We start from the raw sequence: 20,269 nt of genomic DNA, 5'->3' as shown, positions 1-20,269 counted from the left end.
GTAACTCAAAGAATGAGGATGGAAAGGTTTCTTTGCAAGGGGAGAGAGGATGTTGTAATTGTTTCTATTCAGGAACTGTTTCCTGTTCAATATATTGGTATTACCTTTGTGGAAGGTAGGGTTATATTAAAACTAGTTTGTGCAAGTATGCAAACGCATAACTCACAAACCCCTAACTACAGGTGGGTCTGTTCACTACAGTGGGATGGCAGCGATGTGTGCAGCTTTGCTTTCTGCTATAGACGAACCAAATTGTGTGACAAAGCAATTACCTGACCTTCTTCGAAAAGACAAAAACTGGTTATTATGCCGGCAAATAATAGACATTGTATACAATCCTGGTTGCTGTTAATGAGTTTTGAATCAGAGCCATTTTTTTAAAAGCTAGAGTTTCTTATGTAATTCTGATTCACTGCCCAGAAGTATCTGAGGGAGTATTGAAACCACTAAAATAGTTATTAAGGGGGTTTAAAATTTCTAACATCCAGTTTGAGGGATTAGAGGAAGTTTGGGTCCGTGGTTTTGATGTACTCTTCATGTCCCATGAAGCTCTTTCAGACTGATTCCTACCTGCACAATAACCCACCACTCTAAACGAACAAAAACTCGAACATGCAGAAAGTGCATCCTGCTGATTTAATTAGCAGATTATAAGTGTTTTTTCATGAATTCATGAAAAGATTTAAGTAGAAAAAGGCCAATAGTCTCGAGTCCACAGCAGTAACTTGAAAGTTATATCATATTACTCCTATGGGTACGATTTCCCAGAACTTCTATTTAACATGTGTTCAGCCTGAAATTACCTTCTTAGAGGACAAGGTTTTATATCTGTGTTTTACAGGGCAGACAGCTCTCCACATTGCAGCAGTGAACCAGAATATCACTTTGGTGAAGGCTTTGCTCAAGAGAGGGGCCAATACCTGCACAGCACAGGCCACTGGGCACTTCTTCAGGCGCAGCTCCCAGAATCTTCTCTATTTTGGTACATCTCCCTCTCCTCTCCTCTCCTCTCCTCTCCTCTCCTCTCCTCTCCTCTCCTCTCCTCTCCTCTCCTCTCCTCTCCTCTCCTCTCCTCTCCTCTCCTCTCCTCTCCTCTCCTCTCCTCTCCTCTCCTCTCCTCTCCTCTCCTCTCCTCTCCTCTCCTCTCCTCTCCTCTCCTCTCCTCTCCTCTCCTCTCCTCTCCTCTCCTCTCCTCTCCTCTCCTCTCCTCTCCTCTCCTCTCCTCTCCTCTCCTCTCCTCTCCTCTCCTCTCCTCTCCTCTCCTCTCCTCTCCTCTCCTCTCCTCTCCTCTCCTCTCCTCTCCTCTCCTCTCCTCTCTGTGAGAAGCAACCATAAGAGTGATGAGGGAGGCATGGTTTGGTTCCCTTCTAAACTGCATAAGTAAAGGCTTCTGTCTTCAAGGGTCATTATTCACACATTTCTGTCTCACTGTAAAGCTTCTTCTAAGTGTGTAAAAATATGTTAATTGAATACATTTACATATTTGCATGTATACAAACATTATGTATTGCATAAAAAATATAATATTAATTTCTTCAGGTTTTTTTACCCTTTCTGATTACTATTAGTAGTGGGTCAGAAATCTCACAGGTTACTTTTACAGGTTCCTTTTATAGATTCTTGCTTTGTGACATGGATCATTTCCCCTCAGCATACTTCAGCTTCACTCACATGCTAGGGACTTAATATTGTTTCCTCCATCCCCTTCCTTGCAGGAGAACATGTTTTGTCATTTGCTGCCTGTGTGGGAAATGAGGAGATTGTACAGTTGCTCATTGAAAATGGAGCTGACATTAGAGCTCAGGATTACCTGGGTATGTGCCTAGTGAATTGCATACATTGAAAATTTTAAGCCAGACTCCATCAACTTGTTCAGTGTGGAGAAAAGAATGCTCTGGGGTGACATCATTTCAGTCTTCCTATATTTAAAGGGAGATTATGAACAGGAGGAAAATCAGCTTTTTACAGCAGTAGACAGTGATAGAACAAGGTGAATGGTTTTGAACTAAAGCAGGGGAGGGTTAGGTTAGATGTTAGTTAGTGAAAAGTTTTTCACTGAGGCGGTGGTGAGGTACTGATACAGGCTGCCCAGATTGGTGTTCAAACCCAGGTTAGATGAGATCCTGGGCAATCTGATCTGGTGGGTAGCAACTCTGCCCACAGCAAGTGGCTGGGGGCTGAGCTATATGATTTTTAAAAGCCCTTCCAAACCAAGCTGTTCTATGATTCCATAATCTATGTACATACATATCTTTCTCTCGCTACAAACACAGTTGAGGTGAGGGTTATGAGGAAAATTAAAGTCATTATTAATGGTATCAGACAATTGCCAGTCTTTTCATGGAGTTGTTATTCAATATGCAAGGACTGCTCCAAAAGTAATGCCTCCTGTTTTATGATGTTGGTTCATGAAATCAGAAGCAGTTGGTGGTGGTAGAGCAGAAAGGGTTGAACATTCCTACCAGTGTTCCATTAGATTTTGTTGCCATGTATCAGATGGCAGCAGAGGAGCAGTCTATAACAAAAAGGTGTCTGACATGGAAGTTCACATGAAGCAAAGGTGTGCCATTGAATTCCTCTATGAAAAAAAATATTTCACTCATTGACATTCACTGATGTTGCTAAACCAAGCAGTGGAGACCGAACAGTGGATGTGAGCGCAGTGAGGTTGTGGATGGTGTTTTATAGGTGAGGCAACAGCAATAGTGGGTTACCTCTGCTGATGCAGATTTTTATGAGCATGGCATGCAGGCTTTTGTTCACTGCTGATGAAAATGCACAGCTAATGATGGTGACTATGTTTAAGAATGGCATTCTGTGACTGATAATTTGCTCTATTAGAGTTATTGTACTCTTTGCACCTGTGGTTGTCTTTGTGGAAATACCTACAACCTAGGTATTTGCCTGTTCTGATTATTTAACAGGTAACACCGTTCTTCACATCTTAGTTCTCCAGCCTAATAAGACATTTGCCTGCCACATGTACAGCCTCATACTTTCCCATGATCAGAGCAAAGAAGGACCAAGATCACTTGAGTTGATTCCTAACAATGAGGGGCTTACTCCATTCAAACTGGCTGGAGTTGAGGGCAACACTGTGGTAAGTTTATTTGTGACACTGTTACCGTCATATTAAAGACTTTATTCAGAATAAATAAAGAATAAAGTTTCAGAGAACTTTAAATAACATCATCCAAAACAAGGAATTTTGTACACACTCTTAGTGGGTTAAAGTCTCATGTAAGACCCAAAAGCCTGTATAAGAAATTTCTTTATCCTAATGAGAGAAACTCATGCTTATAGAATAGATCTTTTGATCCCATTTTTGAAGCTTTTCAGTTAACCACTTATTAGCAGAAAGATCCACCTGAAGCCTTTTTTATGTCTGACTGACATTGTTTCTATTATCTAGATTTCATTTCTGTAAACGTGATACATGGGGAAGTTCTCCAGATATCTGCAGCCATTTATTTTTATGCAAGATCTCAATATAAACTCTCAGCTTTTGCTTTAATAAAAATACAATGATTGTTAGTGTTTCTTCTTTAGATTCACAAAGGGCAATATGGTTTCCTTCTCCATATCTCTTTCCTGATAATCTGTAGAAAAGTAAAAAAAGTTTTTTTCCCTAATCAACATGTCCACATAAAATCTCTTCTCTGGAGACATGACTGTGTCAAGTAAGTTCAACAGTTTGACTAGTGCTAAGGGTGACCTACATATTTGCTTCCAAAGCAAGCAAACACAACATTTTCTCCTCGGTTTCAGATCTGACATAACTTCAACCAGGCCATCTTATTTCAGTGGAATCTGTATGTGTGGCTGTAAAAACAAAATGCGACCCTTAGGCCTGTCAGACACTGCTGTGCTCACTTTTGGTATGTCTGGGATAATATCTGTGCTGCACAGCTGTAATGCAGGCAACACTTTCTACTTATTAATACTTTAGCAAGCACCATGTAAAAACTCTGTATTTCCTTTCACACAAACGTAAGCATAAAAACTTTGAACAGAGGTGTGAGAGTGTTTGTCTTTAAGCTCAAATACGTCAACATCTGAAACAAGGCCTATTGAGTCAATGTCTGCATTTCTGACACAGGGTAAAAAACCTGAATCTTCCTTATGCCAGCTTTCCTATCTTGGCAGCCTTTGGGTGAAACCTCAATGCCTCAAAACAAACAAACAAAATAAAAACAAGTGGACAGTCCACTCTTGAAATCAATTTCGCATTTATAAAGATGAAATAAGGGTTCTGGGGCTGGTGTTGTGGCCATTGGTGGGTGCGTAGGTTGGGTTCTCCCCTCAGCAACCCAGCTTCATACTTTACTTCAAGTACAAACTGATAATCAAATGGATAAGAAAAATTTTCTTCTTAAGCTGCTGAAAGGTGTAATTGTTCCCAAGAGATGTGAGAACCACAGCTAAGTTAAAGGAAAATATCTTGTAATGTGGAATTTTAACAATTTCATTGTATTTGCAATGAGAACAAATATTTACTGGAAATCTTCTGATAATCCTTGACTACCTTCTTTTCTCCTCAGATGTTTCAATACCTCATGCAGAGGCGGAAGCATAATCTCTGGTCCTTTGGCCCTTTGACCACTGTGCTCTATGATCTCACAGAGATTGACTCCTGGGCTGAAGATCAGTCCTTCCTTGAGCTCATTGTCTCAACCAAGAAGAGAGAGGTACTGTAGGCATGAGAAAGTGAGGACTGTGGTGATTCTAAAAGGAGAAGAATGATGAGTTTGAAGGCTCAGGCTCTTCCATATCATCCACAGGGCAAGGAATTGTATCATACTGCAGGCAATATATGACATTTAGCAGCTTTTTAATAATATATTTATATTTGATGCATTAGCAGTTTATTCTGAGATGGGAGCTTGAAGATGGATTGAAAGAACTTCACATTAACAGATCACATGGAACATGATTCAGTGAAGGGTTCTTTCATTTTTCCCAAAGACATAAATAATGTGTAGCTCTAGAGTAGCTTTAGCAAGTAATAGCTTTCTGTATCAGTGATAGTGATTAAAAATGTCCCTGTGAAGCAAACTATGTAAGAAGTCCTAAATTGGAACACGTTTTATAATATTCCTTATTGTTATTTTCTTCATTTAATCACTTTGGTTTTCCAGCTTATAACTCAAAAAGAAGTGGGTGGATTATCTCTGATGAATCAGAGATGAATCAGTAGACAATTTAATTATTAAATGGAATAATGCTGTAGTGTAATGCTCCCAGTTCTATATTATTTCCATCTATAAAAATTTTAGTTTAATTTCAGAAACAAAAGTTTCAGCAACTGGAGAATAATGTGGAGGAAGTGCATGAAATTCTCATTTGCTTATATTTAAAAGCCTCTAAATTAGTGTGCATAGAAATGTGTGGGAAAACACACTGTGTCAAAAAACAGAACAACCTTGTAAGTTGTCCAAAATGATAAACCATAACCCTGAAAGAAGGAAAAATATTATGTATTTGTCTTTTCCCAAAACATATAGTGTGTGCAGACGCAACATTACCAATTCTAGAGAGTAATGTGTTTCTAAAAACCATAACGCTTCTTTGTTTTCCAGAATGCTCTTAATCATGAGTAGTTGGAATTTCTGCATGTATAACTATAAATTTGTTATAGTGTATGATATACCTTTGACCTTCTTTCCTGTCTCTTCTGGATACTTTTACTTATATCCCCTTCTTGCTCATTGCAAGAATCCCTTAAATAATATGAGAAGGAGGTCTCAAAGAATTTAATTAAGTTCGTGGCTCAAATCCATTAGCATAGGTCCTACTTACACTCTAAATGTCAGTCTTCTTGCAGAAATTGAAGGCTTAATGTAGAAGATTCAATTAAGCATCTACCAATTGATAACACAGAATCTTAAAATGCTGTATTTTTTGTGTAAGCCATGAAGCTTTAGATAAGTGCTAGTCATGTTTGGAAAAAAAAAGTTCTTATTTTTTTAATCCTAAATAATCTGATAAAAATACTTGTACTGCTGTAGTAATGGGAATATTCTGTCATCATCAGTTCAGTGTTCCCATCCATTTATGACAAAATCATTTTGAAAATTTATCAGATAAATTTAACTGTTGGTATTTTATCTTCAAGAATCTGCCAGTACTGAGGGCATTTTTTAGTGAATTACATACATGCCTCATCTTCCTTTTACAGAAAAGACCTTGTTGACTTTGGAGCTCAGCTGAAGAATTCCTAAATGTTGCTGCAAAAGCAGCTAATTTGTTGTGTAACCCTGCATTTGTTCTATGAGCTATGAGCCAAGCAAGTTCTTCCCTTTTTATAGGTAGAGAAAATACAAATGAAATAACACTATCTGAATGCAGCTGCCTTAAACAATTGCTGAAGTACAAAGCAAACTTTGATCCTTCATAATGTCCTTGTTCTGAATGGGATAAAGTCAGTTTTCTTCACTGTTGCTGTGTCATTGCTTTATAATTTTTGATCAGTTTTCTACATCGTAACATCATGTAGCATACTGCGAGTTAAAGAGTTAATGTTGCAGTTCGATGGATTATCAATAGTTCCAGGTGCCTGGTCTCAGAAGAGAACAACTACAGCTCCCAGAAGACTTCATTATTCAGTTTCCATTTTCCCTTCAGAGGGAAAGATAAAACTGACTGGGAGTCATGAGACTGTTTCTCTTTTTCTGCCCACTTTGTTTGGTGTGCTCCTTGGCAGTCTTGCCTACAACATTAGAGTAAGGCCTCTGGTTTCAGACACACTCTCTCTCATTTTATTTCATTTATTAGCATCAATTCAAATTACATTGTGTTACATTGTATTATCTTTCATTCTGCTATCATATTTAGTAAATTAGTTTTTCCTTAGTTTGTCACTGCTTTTTTCCTCATCTGGGCCCATCTCCCTGTTTTTTCCCTTCTCCCTCCCCCCTTTCCCGGGGTGTGGTTCCAAGGGTCCCTTCACTTCCTTGGTCACAGAATTAGGCTGAACTGGGCCTAACTGTGACATTTTATGTGCATTGGCTGAAAAAACAAACTTTTAATGCAAAACTCTCTGGTTCCAACTCTGGAAGAACTTCGTTAGAAAGCTTATCTTGTTTACAACCCCTGATGTCTGGGTGAACTGCCAGCGTTCTGGGAGTTACTGATTGCTGCACCATTTTTTTGTTTGTTTTTGGCACTGTGTCAACTTGTTTTTGTAAAAAGACAGAATGTACTTGCTTTTTCTTGTAAAACTGTTCTTCAGGAGATTACATTCCATCATGAGAGATGGGCATCCCTGGTGTCACGGAATTTTACTCCTGAACACCTGCAGGATCCTAAGAATCTAAGCAGGTACTTAAGACAGTCATGTTGCGGTTCAAGTAAATCTGAGGAGATGCAAATTATTTGGGGGCTGACTTATGCCTATCAAGCCTTTTTTTTTTTTAAATTAGTGATGCTCAACAGAGAAAAGATGTTGACTTTTTTCATAACATCTCCCAATATTTTCTTTTCTTTTTATGTGCATGTGTGTAAATCAACCAGAGCAGCCATGAAGACAGTTAAGAAAATTTCTGGAATATTCCTGTTCATTTTGTAAATTGAAGTGCATGATAAGAGAAGATACATCCCTCCTTCCAATGCGCATAATTCTACAGCAGTAGCTTTTTATAAAGGTTCTTTGTCACTTCTAAAACTATAACTATACTCTTAACCTTTTTGATGAAGCATTTTCTTTGTCTAGAAATTCTCATCTGCACAGTTTCTAAGAATATATGCAGATCTTTGACTATATATATATATATATATATATGTATATTTATTTATATATATATAAATAATGCCAGTGTATTCAGTAGTGCTGTTTCTTTCTATCATGAAAGATGCTCATTGAAGGTTCTGTTTATTCCTTGAAAAAATGTGGTCTTTTAGACATACTTGAGCTGCACCACAGTTATGTTGAAATAAAAGGCCAAGGCTTTGAGTATATTCTAAACAACAAAGAGGAATTAAGTTGGAAGAGCTTTGTTTGTTTGTTTGCTTGTTTGTTTGCTATAACAGTATGTCTCAGTGGGGGTGTACTGTAGTGTTTATCATCATAGCTTAATGATGAAATCTTGAACATGCAGGCCATTAAGAATCTGCATTTAAACAGAAGTAAAAAAAACTTTGGAAATCTTTCCAAAGTCCTCTTGGTTGCCTAGGTAATATCAGTTTTTTAAAGAGAGCAAATGATCTTGTGGGTGTTTTGATCTGTTTCCTGAAGATAAAGCTTCCACAATTGCACTGAAATTGATAGAAATAGCAGTTGAAACCAGTATTAATTTAAATATAAAAATGAAAAGCTCCAATTTGGGGGAAAAAAAAGAAAAAATTCCACAAGATTGCTTACAAACTGAAAATACAATAACATATTCTAATAATTATGTATATTTAAAACAGAGGAGTGTATTTGTCAGTCCTACATTGTACTTCCTTACTTAAAATATTCTATGAAAAGTTTTCCAGTTACAATAAAAAAGTTCACAAATTGAAATATTTTTGTATTCACAGACTTGGTGAACTTTCTAGAGCTGTAAATTTAGCCCTTAGGTCTGTATCAAATGCTTGTATGGATCCAAGCGACAGAGATAGAAAACTTGTGTCTAATATACTTTTCCTGTGTACACCACTGGTTCTCAAAAGCTGTTCTCTATGTGTATGTTTGCTTTTTCCAAGGCTTTACTAGCAAACTGAGCAAATCCAAAATCCCTTGATCATTCTTATTTTTCAAAATCAAATTGGCTTCCTAATGCTGAATAATGTGAGAGCAGTTTGTTAACATTCTCCAGGAAAACAGTATTATTGATGTTTATAAACAAATTCCCTTCTCTCTATCTTTCTCAGGCACGCCAGATCTTAGATTTAACACCTGTGAAGGAGCTGGTGAGCCTGAAGTGGAATATGTATGGACGGCCCTATTTCTGCTTCCTGGCTTTATTCTATGTACTCTACATGGTCTGCTTCACGATGTGCTGTGTCTACCGGCCACTGAAACCTCGAACAGGCAATAAAACAAGCAGTAGAGACAATACAGTCTATGTCCAGAAAATGCTGCAGGTACTGAGTCAGTAGGAATTACAGTTCCACAGGCAAAACTGGGCACTTTTTGTGTCACCTACTTAGCATGAGCTGTTCTCTGTTGTTTGGGCTGGGATAATTCCTGTGGCCTTGTCAGGCCTTGTCCTGTTTGTTACGGTAACAGTGGGCCTTCTTCTGTTTTAATTTCTTTTCATTCCTTTTTTTTTTTTTTTTTTTCCTTTCAGGAATCTTATGTAACATATGAGGATGAGTTGAGGCTGGTGGGGGAGCTGATCACAGTTATTGGAGCTGTAGTAATTTTGATCCTTGAGGTAAGAGAAACTGTGAGCTCTTGAGTTTTGAACTGAATCAAGACGTGATTTTATTTTGTGCACAAAAATGAGTTTGTGCGCACAACTTAAGGGCTATCTGCTGTGTCTAAATGCTTCAATATGCATCTGTTGCAGTTGACACTGTTAACAGTATTTATTGGATGAAACAGATACTCTGATAGCTTACTAGTAAGACTCTAGGTACTGAAGAATTAGATGGACTGATCACTACTGAATACTATCTGCAGGGTAATGCTAGATTTCCTGTTAGCATCATCTGTTGTTCCAACTGAATCCAACTGTTATGTGAGATTATAAGAGTTTTTCTATACTGATGTATTTAGGGGAGATGGGTAAAATGACTCCTGTGCTTTTACAGGAAAGTTTATGTTTAATTGGAGAGCATAAACTATGTGGACCTATAAAAGCAGTGTTACACAACCAGAGTTCTGCAGTTGGTATCTCTAGGTGATTTCCTGATCATGAATTTTAGAATTTTAATTTTAAAATTAGATAAGAGCTGATGTTCTCTAAACTAAACACATACACACATATGATGTCATTATAGCATGAAGTAGCAGATCAAAATTTTTATATAGAGAAAACTCAAATGCTGATCCCAATGGCAACTGAAGTAATACTGAGCTTTCAAACCCCATTACAAAACAAAAGGAAGATAGAGAAAGGAAAGAGAAAAAAGAAAGAGGATTTATCTCTCCTCATACGTGTCCCAGAAGAACAGGTGCTTCTTCCTATTTTTGGTCAGGACTCTGGGTCTCTGGTACAGCTAGCAAAGGCAGTATGAATTATAACAAGCTCCTCTGAATCCCTGAGAAGTTCTTTTTTATGCCTTTTCTGAAGCTCAGCTATTTGTCTAGTCTCTGCTCAGTAGTCTACAGTAGCTTCAGGATCATGGCTCTGTGTTGCAGAGTCTCCTTGCTTCATAACAACATTTCTCAATCTGCCTGTTTCATTCATTCTGTTTTTAAAGTAAAATTATATTTAATAGTGAAATCTAAGTCCTGAAGTCAATAGAATTTCATTCTTAGATCCCGGATATCCTTAGAGTTGGAGCAGCAAAATACTTTGGACAAACCATCTTAGGAGGACCTTTCCACATAATTGTGTAAGTACACCACTTTTTAAGTTTAATAAGTGTGTGATCTCTCATTTCCTCCTGCAAATCCTCCCTCCATTCAGCCTTATCTTTTGCTGGATGAGTCACCTTTTCTGTTCCTTTAGAGCATGGTTGTCTGACCTTTTGGCTTGCCTTGGCCACACTGAGTAAAGAGGAGTTGTCTTTTCTGCATACAAAATAGAGTTAATGTATGTAAGTAACAAGGTAGAAACAGAATAGCAGAAACATCAAGTGCATATCGTAAAGCTAATTAAAGATATATTGCAAACTACTTTATACTTTTGTGAACTTTTTGAGATAGTCAAAATCTTAAAAAAAATAAATTGTATTTCTTTCACAGTGAATTTGTTAACTTATTAAATTATTTTAAGAAATAACACAAGCTGGAGTTTAATAATTAAATAAGAAAACTTACATGTCTACTTAATAACAAAAAGCACAAGTCCTCTTGGGCACACTCACTGTAAGTAAGTTGAAATATTATTATCAGTAATTACCATGTTTTACTCATCAACTGGCACATGTACATGTAATGTGCAATACACACAGGTTTTAATGTGTCTTGAGTGGGTGCAAGAGGCAGAGTTAGCACTGTACCGTGCCCTCCCCTCCACAATGTACTGTTATAGCCTGGACAGTCTGCTCTCAAACTATTTGTAATCAACTGATGAAAAATACTGCTAAAAATCAAATAATGATGTTAAAAGTTTATGATCTTGTAGGGTCACATTACTAGCTGTCTTGGGCCACATCCAGCCTGTGGGCTATGAGTTGGATGTGCCTGCCTTAGGGCATTCCTACTGTTGATTTCTTTCTCTTATTGGCCCAAGTGGTGCTTAAGAAACCAGGCAAATGGACAGCTAGAGCTGAGAATGCTGATTGGTCTCTGCCTATGAGCTGGTGGCTGTATGTGCCTGTCTTGAAATTTTTGTCAAGAAAAGGAAAAGGAGGGTAAGATTTCTTTACTGAACTTCTTTTTTTTTTTTTTTTTTTTTACTGTCTCTTCTTCCTTTGCAGTATCACATATGCTTGCATGATTCTGGTAACCATGGTGATGCGTCTTACCAGCACTACTGGTGAGGTGGTGCCCATGTCCTTTGCCCTGGTACTAGGATGGTGCAATGTCATGTACTTTGCACGAGGCTTCCAGATGCTTGGGCCCTTCACCATCATGATCCAGAAGGTATAAGGAAAAAAAACACAACGGAGCTTGTTGCACACATTGTGACACCTCTTTGCACAGGGAGAACTGAAAGAATTCTTTTTCTCCCTCTGGACTTGCATTAGTGGCAAATGGACAGGCTCCTGTCTGAATGGTCTGGGACTTTCATGTTCTCTCTTTCATGCAGAAGCTTCCTTTCATCCACTTTTGATGTTAGAATCTGGAAATGATTTACAAGAGTTGCATGGTGGCTTGGTGGTACAGTTGGGCCTTACAGTGGCTCTGTCTTTGCTCTGCAGATGATATTTGGAGATCTTATGCGCTTTTGCTGGCTCATGGCTGTGGTGATACTAGGCTTTGCATCAGGTAAGTCTAGAAAAGGAAAATGGTGTTACGTTACTTTGCCAGCTCCTTTGATATGAGTTAGGTGTTTTGGGTTTCAGATTACTCTCACATCACACTCTGAATAGAAGTGGTAATATTGTGTGTTTTCTATTTCTTTGAGTATAGAGACTTTCATTGCACTGATTTATGTTCTGATTAGCTTAGTTTTCAACTCTTGCTCCTTCTAGGATAATTGAAATTAGGACAATCCAGATAAATCCATGTATATGTACGTCAAAAGTTTAAAAGCATATTGCATTTATGGTATTTGTATTTAGCTTTATTCTTTCGATGAAGAAGAAAAAAATTTCCATTTGTAGACCAATTTGATGACTGTCAGTAGGTGCCCTTTTTTCTTAATGGAGGAATTCAATGACACACCTTTGCTTCATGTGCACTTCTATGTCAGATGCCATTTTGTCAGACTGCCTTTGTGGTAGAATATTGGTGGAAAGGTTAAGCATCTGCCATCGTACCACCAGCATCTGCCTCTGACATTATGGACCAATATGGGAGGCATTACCTAAATGTAACTCCTTCCCAGACTACCTTATATTGTCAGCTTTGCTTAACAAGACCCTTTTGGTGCTCTTGGATTATGATTCCCATTTTTAAAATATCTTTTTTTTTTCCCTGTTGCTCTCCTTTAGCTTTTTACATCATCTTCCAGACAGAGAACCCTGAAAACCTTGGGCAGTTTTACAACTATCCCATGTCCTTGTTCACCACCTTTGAGTTGTTTCTCACTATCATTGATGGCCCTGCAAACTATGATGTGGACCTGCCTTTCATGTACAGTGTGGTATACTTTGCCTTTGCCATCATTGCCACCCTCCTTATGCTCAATTTGCTAATTGCTATGATGGGTGACACCCACTGGAGAGTGGCCCATGAACGGGATGAACTCTGGAGAGCCCAGGTAATCTGGGTAGGGTTTTCTCTTTGAGTAAAAGTAAGGAAAAATTGTCCAGGAAAAATGTGTTAGCCAATGCAGTTACTTATTTTGCTTTCTATGCACTATAAAGTCTTATCTTAGTCATGTCTATTAGGTATAGAAAGAAACAAGTTTAACATTGTTTGAAGAGCACCGCTGGCAATCATAGTACAGTTAGAACTACAACTGTGATTTGCTTTATAATAAACTGAGTACTGGCTGTGTGTTTTTCTTTCATTATGCATGGAGCTGATGAGTGCTCACGAGACTGGTAATTTTGAAAAAGAGAGTGATTTTTTTCTAACTCAACTGAGTTCTTTGTTTTATCTATCTATCTATCTATCTATCTATCTATCTATCTATCTATCTATCTGTCTATCTATCTATCTATCTATCTATCTGTCTATTTGTTGTTTTAATTTTAAAGATTGTTGCTACTACTGTCATGCTGGAACGAAAGCTGCCACGGTGTCTCTGGCCTCGCTCTGGGATCTGTGGACGGGAGTACGGACTGGGGGACCGATGGTATCTCAGGTGAGTTCTCTTCCAGTGCAAGTAAAGATCCTAGAAGAAACATCCAAATGTATGGATCAGAGTCATTCTAATCGCATAGAGAGGAGTGTTTGCAGTCCTTTCCAGAATAAAGATCCTACTCTGTTTGATATTTATGAGTGACAAACACTGTTCTGTGCAGATAGTTCTGCTACTGAATTTTTCTCATCAGTTGATGCTTTCTTTTCCATTATTTCCAGAAGCAAGATCCCAGAAATTGCATGGATTATAAGGCATAGTTTTATTTTTTTTCAGACTCCTTATAATGATGACAAAACTTCACTGCTGTGCTTGGTTGACTGAGCACTGGATGCTTGAAATAGCAGAGGCAAAAGCAGTCAATGAGATGTTCAGCAGTAATGAACTGTGCTTGAGATGATTCAAAATAAGACAGGAATAATTAAAGATAAGCTTTCTTTTTGGTGTAAATATAGCAACTATATTTTATAATTTGCAAGGTCTGCATCTAGTAACAAAGTCTCAGGTCTGGGACTTCCATTTAAGCCCTGAAATAACAAACTGTCTGTAGTTTAAGTAACAAAATAATCCTAATATTAATAGACATTTCTGCCAGGGTGAGAAAAGAATAAACCATATTTGGACATATGCTCTGTCTTACTGCTTTATTTTTTGCTGATAAAATCAGAAGGGAGAGTGGTGGCTGTTTGGTTTTAGGGAGAAGTGAGCCTCACCTTTTCAGGCCTTTTCAGGTTTCCCATTAGAACAGACAGATATAAGTGTTAATAAAGAACAGTGACTTCAGAACAAGGTGTGAAACATAACTTTGAAAAATCAGTATCCCAGCAGAAATTCTTCATTGGATACAAAGAGAAAATAGTGTTGATGTGATCTGTGAAGAATGCTCTGAAAGTAATGCCTCTTTTTTTTTTTCTTTTTTAATGTTACCTTGCAGTGTCAGAGGCAAATGTTGATTCCCACTAATATTCTGTTAACATTTTGCTGTTGTGTGACAGATGGCAGCAGAGAGGCAGTCTGACAAAATGACATCTGACATGGAATTGCATAGAAAGCAAAGGTGTGCCACTGCATTCCTGCACATAGAAACAGTTGTGCACATTGGTATTCACTGATTCTTGCTGAACACTTATTGAGACTAAACAGTGGATGTAAGATGGTGGATAGCACATTTCAGCAAGTATACCATTGCAGAAGCTGTGAAACAGTGGGTCACCTCTGCTGGTGCAGGCTATTTTTAAAAATAGCATTTTGTAGCTAGAATTTGCTGTATTAGTAGTGTTACTGTGCTCTTTGTTGCCATTTCCATGGAAACAAATGGGAGGCACTACATTGGGAGCATATGAGAAGTTCTTTCAAATTACAAGTATGTTTGTTGTATATAGTATGGGACAGTATTTCCAGTATTTCCAGTATATAAGTGAAGCAGAGAACGGTTGATGAAAGTGGACAAGATAAACCAAATTTAAGCAAAAGTTAAATGACATCCTGACACTGACAACCATGGAGTATCGAAGGAGGAGAGACAGCAAGGAAGGAAACAGATAAATATATGTGGATATGAAAAGGATCTGGAGCTAGAGTTAAATGATGTGGAATTGCCAGTCATTTACAACTGGCAAAACAGAAAAGGCAAATCATGGCCAGGGAAAAAAAGTTATGGACTGAAGTCAGTATTAGGAGTGAAAGCCTAGAAAGGAGATAATTGTACTAGCAGCTGAGTTGGTGAGGCTACTTTTGTGAGAGCATATGTTAGAGATGGATAATAAACAAAAGAACCATGCCTATTAATCAGTTTCCTGTTTCTGCATAGGGCTTTGTGGAATGGATGAGTCTTTAGGCATGTATTTGGGAGTGATCTATCCTTTTATTTTGTGTATAAACTGGCAAAATTCTATTTCATGTAGTTTGTTTTTTTAATCCTCCTACAGAATAGAAGACAGGATTGATCCCAACAAACACAGGATGATGCGATACACAGAAGCATTTAAGACTCACGACAGGGATAACTGTGACAAAAGTCAGGAAAAGCTGGAAGTTGATAGGAACAGCCTGTACAAGAAGGACCTGTCCGATCCATCATTGTCAAGAGGCACGTCTAGGACTAATTCTCAGAGTGGCTGGGATATCCTGAGGCGCAATACTTTCCACCAACTTCATGGAGAGATCAATCATGCCATGGAAGAAGAAGTCTATAATGTCTAAAGTTCTTCATTCATTCCACAACATGGATTGCAATTGCCACAGCAGTTGTTTCCTCCAACTGTTCATACACACTCTGGCATGATACAGATTCAACAGCCTTGAAGAGCTCTGCGAGCACATCACAGATTGTTCATGGCATCTATGCTATGATACATAGATTCAGTCTTTTTCTCTTACCTTTTAGGTGTCCCTGCTGCTATATTACTATTTGTGCCAAGGTAGTTGGCTTGTGGAGCTAAGGCTTGTGATAGTTTGTAATGCTTTTAAACTCCCACAGAAGTGAGAAATAGAAGCCAGCACTGGAATTTCAAAGATTTACTAGGAGGCAGTCAGTAAGACCTCTCCCAGAGGGTAACATATATGCGGGTCACTTCAAAAATAATGCATCCTGTTTATTTCCATGAAAAATATAACAGATACAAGGACCATAATAACATTGTTTGATAGAGCAAATTCTCAGCTACAAAACAGTTTTTCAAAATAGCCACCACCGTTAGCTTTGCATTTCTGCCAGTCATGAACAAAAGCCTGCATGTCATGCTTGTAAAAGTCTGCACTAGTGGAAATGATCAGCTGTCACTGTCACCACTCTGAAACGCATGATTCGTCACCTCAGTGTGCTCACATCCACTGTTTGCTTTCCATAATTGTTCAGCAAACATAGATGAATGTCAGTGTGTGCAATCATTTCCACATGGAAGAATTCATTTCCTCACCTTTGCTTCCTACACACTTCCGTGTCAGATGTCCTTTTGTTAGACTGCCCCTCTGCTGCCACCTGTTACATGGCAACAAAATGCGATGGTTTGTTGGTGGGAAGGTTCAGCCTTTTCAGCCACACCACCAGCATCTGCTTCTGATGTAGTGAGACAACATAACAAAATAGGAAGCATTACTTTTTCAGCAGTTCTTGGATAATTGCTCCCTCTCACAGTATCCCAGTGCTCTAATAGCTGATACAGCTGACTGAAGTACTGTTTTATGATTTGGCACAGAACTGAAAATAAAATCCAGCCAGACCTTATAACCAAGCTCAGGAATGAAGGTAGTTGCTGATACTATGTTGATTTAAAGACCTTTAACCTTTCAATTGGCATTCAAGGCCTGGCATATTTTGTCCTCTGAAGAATGGCAAATTCTATTAGCTGCATTTTCAACATTTCTGTTTTATCAGGACTGTTCTGTTTGTTTGTTTGTTTGTTTTTAATTTTATTTATTTATTTTTGTCATATGAATGCACTTTAAGCTGTATGGCTTTTTAAAAGAAGTGATTTCTATTCCTGGGAGAATCTGAAGGATCTGAAGTGGGAACTTTTTTCCTATTGAGAGGATATAATAAGGTTATCTTTGAGGGCTTCTACCAACAGAACTCTTCCTCTTCCTCTCCTCTCCCTCTCCTTTTCCTCTCGTCTCTTTTCTCTCTTCTTTCCTTCCCTTCCCTCCTCCATCCCATTCTATTCTGCCTTGTCCTGTCCTAATCTGGTTAGGTGCTTTTTAGTGGTGTGGTATTTATTAAGCACCCAAGTGAGCTGAAGCTGGTCTTGTGCTTTCTTTGGAAGAGTAGGGTTCTGGAGTGTAGTGTTTATTTTTACTACTGAACCATCAAGGTTAGTAGCATTTCAATGTAGCAGTGATTGAAATGGAGAGGAAATGTTGAAAAAAAATAAAATAGTAATAATAAGAACTATTCAAAAGGCAATTCAGAAACTCCTCAGAAAGTCCCAAACTATCATTACTAACCCATAGAATGACTAATTCATCCAGACAAACATGCTTTAATCTGTCAGTTTGTCATCTGCCTGGGGTGTCTTTAAGATAACTTGAGAAATACCCAGAGAATTAGATTGTCATTTCAGGGGTTTTAGGGGTTTTTTTTAGGAGCGTGGAGTTTCATTCCAGTAGCAGAAGTGTGTGAAAAGGAGAACATGGTCTCAACATTTCCTTTCCAACAGGACTAGTGATAAAAATTTTGTTTTTGAAGAAACCAAGGATTGTAATCTAGTGCTAGGCTTTGACCCAAACCATCTTGCTATAAGTAAAGCAGACAGTGAAAAAGTTGGATACAGTGGTTTTCTGACTATATTGAAATATCACTGCAAACATCTTACACATTTTCTCCTGCAGGTGCAGTATTAAGCATCATGTTATTTGCAACAATAAGTATTTATTTGAATGTATTTCTTCTACTACTTGGATGTGTAGTTATACACCAATAGAAGACTGGCAGAAGACTGTCTCTCTGTAATTCAACTGTATACTTCTGAGTTGTTATGTTTGGTTGAATTGAAAGTTTTGATCATCTAAGTATTGTCACCTCTTCCCTAAATATTTGGGGTTTGCACTGGTGGTCCAAGGAGATGGGAACAATATAGCACATTAACCAGAAGTGTGAGTTGCCACTATGGTTTTAAATGCATTTTTTTTCACACTGAATGGGAAATAACAGGAAAAAGAGAACTGATGTCTTCCCTTCTACTGCTGCAGTCTTGTCATTAGCTTGAAAACCTGTAGAAATTCAATTAAGATGGAACTGAATGTGGCCATTTCTGCACAAGAACTTCTCTTTGTGATTCTTTAATAATAGTAGTAAATCAAAAAGTCCTGTTAGATGTGTAAGCTGCGTAAGCCCTTTCTCTGAGATTGAGTTTGTTTTTTTCTGCATCACTGTAAACAATAATAAAGAATTTGACCTCATAACTCAAAACAACATACTGACATTGCAGGAGGCAGGAAGGAACTCAGTTAACAGAGATAAGCCTTTACAGATTTCTGAATCTGCTCTGCATAAAGAGAAAAACATGAATCAACAGAAAGTCAGCTGAAGGTATTTTAATTGAATGTCTTTTTGTAAAAAAAAGAGTTGACTTTCAGAATCTTTGCACAGAACCCATGCATTAAAAAATCTGCATAATTTATTTACTGTACTTGACGTTGCCTTATGTAAATAAAAGCAGAGAAAATGTGCTAATTTTTATTATGTTTTATAAATCGTTGTAGACCAAGTCTACTTACTCTAGTCTAGAGCTGAATCACAGCTATTGCAATTTGGCTTCCGCTTTCCTGGGGTAACTTGAATATTAAATAAGGTAATAAATAAATTAAAATTGGAAAAAATACAAAAGGGAGCAGAATCTTTTATTATAAGTAGCTGGTTAATCAGACAACTTTGCCTAGTATTTTTTTTTTTTTTTCATGAGGAGTTTTGCAGAACATTCTAAACACTGTTTTTTTGTCTGGAGAATCAGCTGTTATAGAAAAAAAATCAGGTGATAATGATCAGCAGAAATAACAGGTCCAGCAAAAGATAAATATATTAAATTTGTTTTGTAAGTTAAGCCATATACACATTTACCGTGCCCACATGAACCTCAGGAGGCACCAGACAAACATTTCAGCTGGCTTAATGCAATCTGACTCAGAATGGGAAACAGCAATATTTGCGATAACTCAAAAGGTAAAGCATTTCTGATGTAACAATCTGCACAAATATACTGCTCTAGGATTTGCTTCAGTGATTTGTATTTCATGATTTATCCTAAAATTCTAAAGCAGTATTGCTCCTTCTTGCTGTTGCAATGTGTCTTTCCTCTCCCTTCTTCTAACAACGCTGCAGTAATTTCAAAACAAATCTTCCTGCCCTCCTTGAATCTGCTACCCTCAAAATACTTCCTAAGCCACTGAAGTAACTTTTGATTTTACGATAATGCATCAAGAAAAAATGCTTTTACCCAGCTGCATGTAGTAAAATGTGAAGTATTTAGCTGAAAGTAAAAACTTAAATGTATGAACTGTCTTGTCTACTCTTTTGTGTCTAAAATAAATATAAGGTGATAATTTCTGTGTTTGTTTCTCTAGAAATGGTCGCGGACATCAACTGACAAAACATTTGGGTCACTTTGGTTAAATTGTTTTGATAAAATCTATTTATCCACAACAATCCACTTCAGGAATTCCTCTATACAATCTTTGTATAGAGTTCCAAATACTGATTTTCATTGCAAAGTAGGAACTATCAGCATCCCCTCATTTCCCCCTTTTCTTTTTACTCACTGAGGGGTTAGTGAAAACTACAGCAGAAGCTCCTTGGAGAATAAGCTAAATCTTCACATCTTTAAAATGACATAATTCTCACTGTGAGTCTTTGCTATAGCTGCTTGAAGTAAAAGCACATAGGGAGTTTTCTCAGTAATATACTTGCAAAGTAACAAACAAACAAACAAAACCCAAACAGATGCAGACAACCCAGTTTTGCTTACATATCTCCCTACATTTGATGTTTACCACTTTTCTTAAAAGTATTTACTAAGATTTTCCTACTAGCTTGGTTAAGGGCTTTATCTTCTCTTGCCTTTTTAAGAAACCACATCAGAAAAAACAAAACAAAACAAAACAAAACTTCCAGTAAAATTAATGGGGCAAATCCTGATAAATGAATTTCCACAATCTCCTGCTGAAATCTATTCAATACTCTTGAGATACTCAGCTGTAAACAGAAGGTCCTCCTTCTTTACTAAATACAAGTAAAATTGCTGATAGATTAAAACCATGCTTTGTAATTG

The 20,269-nt window shown here is 37.6% G+C and overlaps 1 protein-coding gene across 1 annotated transcript in view; it reads left to right on the top strand.

The window, feature by feature from the left end:
- Positions 1-19,544, top strand: part of LOC107319195 (transient receptor potential cation channel subfamily V member 6-like) — a 28,723-nt gene extending 9,179 nt beyond the window's left edge. Inside the window, exons 4-15 of the mRNA XM_085523153.1 lie at positions 842-982; positions 1,716-1,814; positions 2,925-3,100; positions 4,542-4,688; positions 8,854-9,066; positions 9,273-9,359; positions 10,409-10,485; positions 11,515-11,680; positions 11,959-12,025; positions 12,694-12,962; positions 13,405-13,511; positions 15,437-19,544. Of these exons, the coding sequence (XP_085379279.1) occupies positions 842-982; positions 1,716-1,814; positions 2,925-3,100; positions 4,542-4,688; positions 8,854-9,066; positions 9,273-9,359; positions 10,409-10,485; positions 11,515-11,680; positions 11,959-12,025; positions 12,694-12,962; positions 13,405-13,511; positions 15,437-15,710 (1,823 nt within the window). The 3' untranslated portion in view covers positions 15,711-19,544. The remainder of the gene's footprint in view (positions 1-841; positions 983-1,715; positions 1,815-2,924; positions 3,101-4,541; positions 4,689-8,853; positions 9,067-9,272; positions 9,360-10,408; positions 10,486-11,514; positions 11,681-11,958; positions 12,026-12,693; positions 12,963-13,404; positions 13,512-15,436) is intronic.
- The last annotated feature ends 725 nt before the right edge of the window (positions 19,545-20,269 follow it).

The sequence above is a fragment of the Coturnix japonica genome, chromosome 1, assembly GCF_054131305.1.
Source record: "Coturnix japonica strain WE chromosome 1, WE-NBRP24, whole genome shotgun sequence".
NCBI lineage: Eukaryota > Metazoa > Chordata > Aves > Galliformes > Phasianidae > Coturnix > Coturnix japonica.
The sequence above is the reverse complement of the archived record's forward strand: the minus strand, read 5'-3'. Positions and strand labels throughout refer to the sequence as shown.